Raw genomic sequence first — 6,825 nt, forward strand, 5'->3', positions numbered from 1 at the left:
CGAATCTAACTCCCGAGCATCATCGAGCTTCGAATTGACCCCTTAATGTCTCCTTAGCGCTTGAGCAGTTTTAAGTTTTTTGGGCTTAGTTTCTTACTAAGCCTAGCAAACTTTTTCTTTTCTTACGGGCTCAATCCGGCCGGCCCGGCCCATAGCAAATTTTTATAAAGTAGCTGTCGTCATTGGAGTGGTCAACTGCAATTTCTCAATTTACCTCCTCACAAATGATAGTGGGGCCGATCATGTGGGGTCGCTGAGGTGGCGGATTTCATTTTTTTGCAGAAGAATGGAATTTTAATTAGAGAAGTCCTTAATTGGACTCCCCTTCTTAGGAATTCTACAGCCAACAATCAATTGCATCCTTTGGATGCTCTGAGATGTTGACCTTACTGATCAACTCTTAGACGTCTTTGATTCCTGTCGCACGCATGACTTCGTTGACAGAAATCATCACTTTAACAATCCTTCTAGGATGGGTCTTCACCATTTGAAAGGGGATAAATTACATAAGACTTCGCATTTAGCAACAGTAGCGCCTATAGGAGGTTGAGGCAATCAGCTGAGTATTTTCATCCCCGTTGGAATTTGACTCTAGATTTATTGACAACATCCCTACAGAAACCATATGTGTCAGCCCGTGGGGCTGCACGCATGACTTTATGCACCTATAAGATTGCCACACGTGCGGTCACACAAACCTCCATGGGCCTCACTGTAAGTGAGTTCAATTTCTTGGGTTTGTATGATCCTCCATTCTTTGTAATTCTACGTGAATTTACATTTGCATATATTCATGTTAGTGCTTGCCTACTCGTTTCCAAAGACTTTGCTTATATTTGAGTTTATGCTTTTATCTAGTCGCGGCCAAATTGATAATACATATAATTTGTTTTTATTGCTTGAGTAACTATAATTAAATTGGATATTCATTTCTTATTTACTTGAGAAATTAATTTCTCTATTTAAACAAATCAGATTAATTTATTTGCAGCTTTCCCATTTTAATTTCTTACGTTAATCATAAATTGGGTATTCATTTTACTGCTTAGATTTAGTTTTAGAAAATTAGAAAATATCATTACATCTAGCTCCCAATTTACCATGATTTTCCATCACTAATTAATATATGTACAAGATACAAAAAGATGAAACAAGATGCATCAACAACAAGAACACTAAACCCACATTAGCATGCATGTGTCTCATCTTTGAGATTTTATTTTATTATGTATATTGGAAAACAAACAACAATAATACAGCTTACATCTGCATAAATTTCAAGGTTCTTTAATTGAAAACTGTATTAAAAAATGTTTTTGAGCTAACCATGAAACTGGGTATACATGAACTTCCTTGGCTAACAGCATATGGTAAATTTTGTGATTATTAGTACAAAGTCACATAAAGCAAGGCATGAAACATTCGCTGTTATTCTTTGTTCTATTTTATTTTATTTTTCCTTTTCTACTTGAAACAATAACTTCTTGATGAGGATTACTATTCCCTAACAGACTCAAGCAGAATATTTCAGTAACAAAGTCTTGAATCAGTAAATAGCATGCACCACACAAAGTATTAAACTGGACTTTGTACATCAGTGGGATATTATCATACAGAGACTCTGGAGAAGAACAATAACCATCTAAGAAATCAACACCACAAAAAGCTCTAGTAAGGACCTATTTAAAATGGAGAGAACATTAAGAGAGCAAGAAAATGTAGTAGAAAATATACAAGTGAGTATTTCTCAGACTCTTGAAGCCTCCAAATGCCCAAGTAGTAATTTATTTGCTTCCTCCTAAAGGATTAATTCTTTGAGATGGATAGTTAGAACTCAAAACTTTTCTTCTTCTTCTTCTTCTTCGTCCTTGTCATCATCAGACAACATCGCTTGGCACCGGCATTCATTGCTGCAGAATGATTTGTCTCTGAAAGGTTTAATGGCTGATAACTGTGAGGAAAACTATGTGATGATTTAAACATGCTACACTTGTTAGCAAAGAGATTTCTTCTATTTAATGAACTCAAAGGATTATTGAAATTTTGTTAATTAGTTTGCTTATGATTCTTTATGGATTAGATGTAGATAAATAATTACATAGTTATCATCACTAACCTGTATATGTACACATCCATCCCAGGGCCAAGTTTCTTCTTGCAACCATAGCAGAAGCTCAAGAATCCATCGCTGCGATTGTCGACTATGCAGTCATCAAAAATGCGACTAGTCTTCGGATCCGGTCCATGTGAGATCACACAGGTGTACTCCTCAGACAGTTCAATCTCCGAACCAAGGAACACAGACTCAGCGGAAACATTAGGAGGCGTCTGAGAGTTCCTAGAGCTGATGTCAAACTCCACCGGAGGTGGAATTTGGACCTTGAGCTGAGACCCAAACACCACCTTCCTGTGATCCGGCATGGAAGAATTCTTGCCAGAGACTTCATCAATGGAGAGGGCATCAAGAAGGCCAAGCCCGGCAGTCCTCATCGGCTCCCCTCTTCGCCGAGAGAGGTGTTTGTCTTGCCCGAAGAAGAAGGGGTTCCTGAAGGCAGAGAAGGGCTTGGTGTCCAAAATGGAAGTCGGGCTCACAGCTGCTGCTGCTGCTTCAGCATCACTGGTGCTCCTCCTCGGCATGGCGTCATGAATCTTTGATCTCACAGACATGGAGAGATCGGAGAATCTGAAATTATCATGCAAGCAATATTATCATCAGTAGCTGCGCAGAACAAAATGGAGCATGCAGCACTTTAGACATCAGCATGAAACCAGGAAAAAGGTTCCATCTTTCACACAATCCAAGGCCAAAAGTCGATAGCAGTTGGAAATGAGCTCCAAAGCTTCATCAAGAACATCCCTTTCTCCCTTTTCCACTCCCACTCTCTGTTTCTAATTCAACTGGCTTCATTTCTTTGCCTTGGCCGTGGCAAGTTTTAAAAGGGTAGCGCCAATGATTCCGAGAATGCACTCACACTCGGTGACCTTACGCTTCAATCCAGAGCGATTAATTTTGTGTTGATGTGTCTTATTTATATTAGTTTAGAATCAATTTCGAGCAGCGGTACTCTCACCGGGTTGATACGCGACTCTGTTACGTACCGTGCTTCGTCGTCTACAGTGAGTTGGTTTTTTTATCTCCCTCCAATGGGTTGTACACCGATGTGCGTACACTTCGCCTACTGGCTCGCGACACGTGTCTGAGTAATAAAAGCTTAAAATAATTGAAAAATAAAAGGAAATTTTCGTTTTGCCCCTGCAAATTTATCTTTTAAAAAAAAAAATTAAAGTGACATAGTAAGCTAATGGTCTATTTCAACTCTATAACCTCACTTAAAAAAGAATAGCGGCGTTGTAAACATGTGGCCTAGTGAAAATTTTAAAACAATATTATGTAGCAGTTATAGGGTGATGACAATTTAAATTGATAAATCATAAATAGTCGTGTCATTAAAATTTTTCAATTTAATTTTTTTATTTATTTTATTATAATTATTATTTCTGTCTAATTTCTAAATCAATCAAATAAATATATTGTAATAGTTATAATTACATAACTGCTATGGAAGTGTTGTATGTTATGCATTACAATATTATTATTGCTATAACACATCTAACCAATTGAAGATTTAGATGAGAGATAAATATTGAACAATATATAATAATATTGAAGGAGAGATTTGATATTTTGCGCGATTCGCATTGCGTGATTCCGTGAGCGACACAGTCGATCTATTGTTGTTGCTGCCGCCTTCGTCGCGTCGTTCGACCATCGTCGACCGCCGGCCCGGGCCCGATCGACGCGCTACTCGTCGATGCTTCGATCGACGTCGGATTCCGATTGAATTGTGGTCGGAATCTGACGCAATTTGGCCGAAACGCGGCCGACAGTGGCACGCGCCGTTTTCGGTTAAATCATGATCGGATTCCGACCAAATCGCGGTTGGAGACCGATCGAGGAAGGATCGACGTGCGACGGTGGTCCTTCCTCGGTCGATCTCCGACCGCGATTTGGCTGGAATCCGATCGTGATTTGGTTGGAAAGGGCGCGTGCCACTACCAGTCGCGTTTCCAGCCAAATTGCGCCGGATTCCGACCACAATCCGGTCAAATTCGATACCGACCGATGCGCTAGCAAGTGGCACGTCGATCGCGCCTGGGCCGGCGGTCGACAGTGGTCGGACGACGCGACGACAACAGCGGGAGTCGGGCACGGAACACTATGCATTCTTACATTTGAATGGTCAGATATGTGCACGATTGTGTAATAGATGGTGGATCGATGTGGTGCTCACGGGTGCACATGAGAGAATCGTGCAGAATATTAAACTCGTATTGAAGGATATTTAAAGAATTATATATGGTTGAATAGTAAAATAAGTATCTTCTTCATTAAAAAAAATTAAAATAGTGTGCTTTTTGATGATTTAAAAATAAACCCTTACCTTTTGTCCATAAGCACTCAAACTAATAATAATAATAATAATATAATATAATATAATAATAATAATAATAAAAGGGAATTAAACACGCAGTTAAATGCTTGATACTGTTGTTATGGCCTACAATTATTGGTCGCATAGAAAAAGGCCAAAAATGATGATTCTTAATTGCAGTCACAGTCGCAAGTGGGCCAGCCCTTCAGCCTTATCTCGTGCTTTGATGTGAATGTGATCATGGCGATGCACTACATGGACTTGCATTAGCGTGGGTAGGCAATTAATTAAGTAAACTAAACACCTTAAATTGAGGAGTTCTTTTTTTTATTATTAAAAAAACAATTGTTAGGTTATGAGGAGCAAGGACAAAGGAAATAGGGTTTGTCTTTAATTGAATGATCAAAAGTTATCAAGTGAATTTTTCAATGCAAACAATTAGGGCACTCAATGAGTCAAGTCGAGTCCAATTTTATCATATTCGACCTTATTTGATAAGGTAATAAGTCAAATAGAGCCTAAAATGAATTAAACTGTTGAAATAATTATTCAAACTTAATTTAAGTTTGATTTGAATTTAGTTTGTTTAAATATTATCGAGCTCTCAATTCAAACTTATTTGATTGTTTAAAAATTTTATAATTTTAAACGTGTTTGATTGATTATTAAAATTGATAAAATAAACTTATTTATTTATTTAAAAAATATTATTTATTTATTCATCAGGTCGATGAGAATTTTATCAATGAATATAATTCAAAAGTTTTGTTCATAAATATTGTTCACGAACAGTTTGTAGGATCGGGTTAGACCGGTTAGAGGGGGTGAATAGACGGTTAAGAGAATTAGCACTCGTCTTTAAGAAAAACTTAGTTGCAATTGGATCGTTGCTTCCAAGGCAATTAACGCTCAATAAAAAAACTCCTTTAGGCGGAGAAACCTTTACAATTGTAGCACACAGACTTAGAGAGAAGATTACAAAAGTAATTGGTGATTTAACTCTAAAACTCTAAGTCTATTTATAGCACAAGAGAATAGATCTAGATCGTTGATCGTAGATAAACTTTCTCTTAGTCGTTGATCCGTTGATGCGATCCTAACCGTTGATCAGAGATAAGTTTGATCGTAGCCGTTGAGTAAATAAGGATAAACTTTATCTTTAATAAAAGATAAAGAGAATTATCCTTAATAAAAAAATAAGCATTTATCTTTTAAAAGATAAATCTTATTATTATTATTTTTCTTCTTTTTTTTTAACCGCCACGTTCAAACGGTCCAAGTCTACGTCGTCTTCTCCGGTCAAGTCAACGGTCAAAGTCAAAGTCAATGGTCAAAGTCAACAATTTGACTTTCATTGACTTTTTGTAGAATCTTTGGTTAGGTGATTTCTGGCCAACCGGAGTTAGGCTCACCCGAACCCGACTCCGACCTTTTGCCCCTCGAGCATGCTTCCTCCCGGCTTCTCGTCCATCGGACTTCGCACACGTCCTTCTCGCTCCACCGGTGTACTCTTCCGTAGCTTCCGCGTCCCTCGGATTGCACCGAGCCCGTCGGCTCACTTTCCCATGCAACCCTTCTCGTCTGCTACGTCTTACGCTCGACTTCCTCCGTACCTAAGTTCCTGTACACTTAGCAGAGAGATTAAAACAACACAGGACCTAACTTAACCTGATTGATCACATCAAAACTAACTGGGGCACCAACACAGTTCAAAATTCTTGTTCATTTCAGTAAAAAGTGGAATCCGTCACCCCAGCGGCTCCACATAGTCGGTTCCACAACCATATGTGAGATGATAAATTGGGAAGCTACAATTGACCACGACGGAGGAGGGCATTATCTTGGCTTTGTCGAGATTCGACCCTTACCTGCTTCAGCAATTCTGCTCCATCATAATCAACTTAACTATGCCTCGGGGACTTCACAATATCCTTGTTCATGAACATTAACAAGTTAGACATGTATATGTTCAAGGTTGTTTATTTAATTGATTATATATATATTGAACATCAAACACTAAATTTGCTCATGAATGTTTGATTGATTTACCGTCTTACCAACAATTAAAATCGATGGAATCAAAATATCTTCACAATGGTATGATATTGTCCACTTTGGGTCTAAGTCCTCATGACTTTGTTCTTGGGCTCTCCCCAAAAGACCTTATACCAATGGAGATATTTTTCATCCTTTTAACTTCATGATCTTTTCCATGTACTTTAGATGTGAGATTATGTTTGCACCCTTGCAACCCAACAATCCCCCCCTCAAACAAAGGACCACAGGCCCCCCCCAACGTCGTTTTGATGTCTGAATCATCGACCCACCAGGACTTTTTGCCCCTCGGTCCACCTGACCTACCAGGACTATGTTTGCACCCTTGCAATCCAAC

General features: G+C 38.6%; 1 protein-coding gene across 2 annotated transcripts; it reads right to left on the reverse strand.

Moving 5' to 3' along the window:
- Nucleotides 1–1,525: 1,525 nt before the first annotated feature.
- Nucleotides 1,526–2,893, reverse strand: LOC141845522 (FCS-Like Zinc finger 8-like). Of its 2 annotated transcripts, XM_074733584.1 has the most exons (3): nucleotides 2,770–2,893; nucleotides 2,117–2,683; nucleotides 1,526–1,928 (listed from the first exon to the last, which is right to left on the reverse strand). In XM_074733584.1, exons 2-3 carry the CDS (start codon nucleotides 2,665–2,667, stop codon nucleotides 1,835–1,837), a joined length of 645 nt encoding a protein of 214 aa, XP_074589685.1. In that variant the 5' UTR covers nucleotides 2,668–2,683; nucleotides 2,770–2,893; the 3' UTR covers nucleotides 1,526–1,834. The 2 variants fall into 2 exon arrangements, with proteins under 2 accessions (XP_074589685.1, XP_074589684.1); XM_074733583.1 differs by having other exon boundaries at nucleotides 2,117–2,893.
- Nucleotides 2,894–6,825: the final 3,932 nt, after the last annotated feature.

This window comes from Curcuma longa, chromosome 14 (assembly GCF_044706935.1).
Source record: "Curcuma longa cultivar G26 ecotype Majalengka, Jawa Barat chromosome 14, ITB_CL_G26_1.1, whole genome shotgun sequence".
Lineage (NCBI taxonomy): Eukaryota > Viridiplantae > Streptophyta > Magnoliopsida > Zingiberales > Zingiberaceae > Curcuma > Curcuma longa.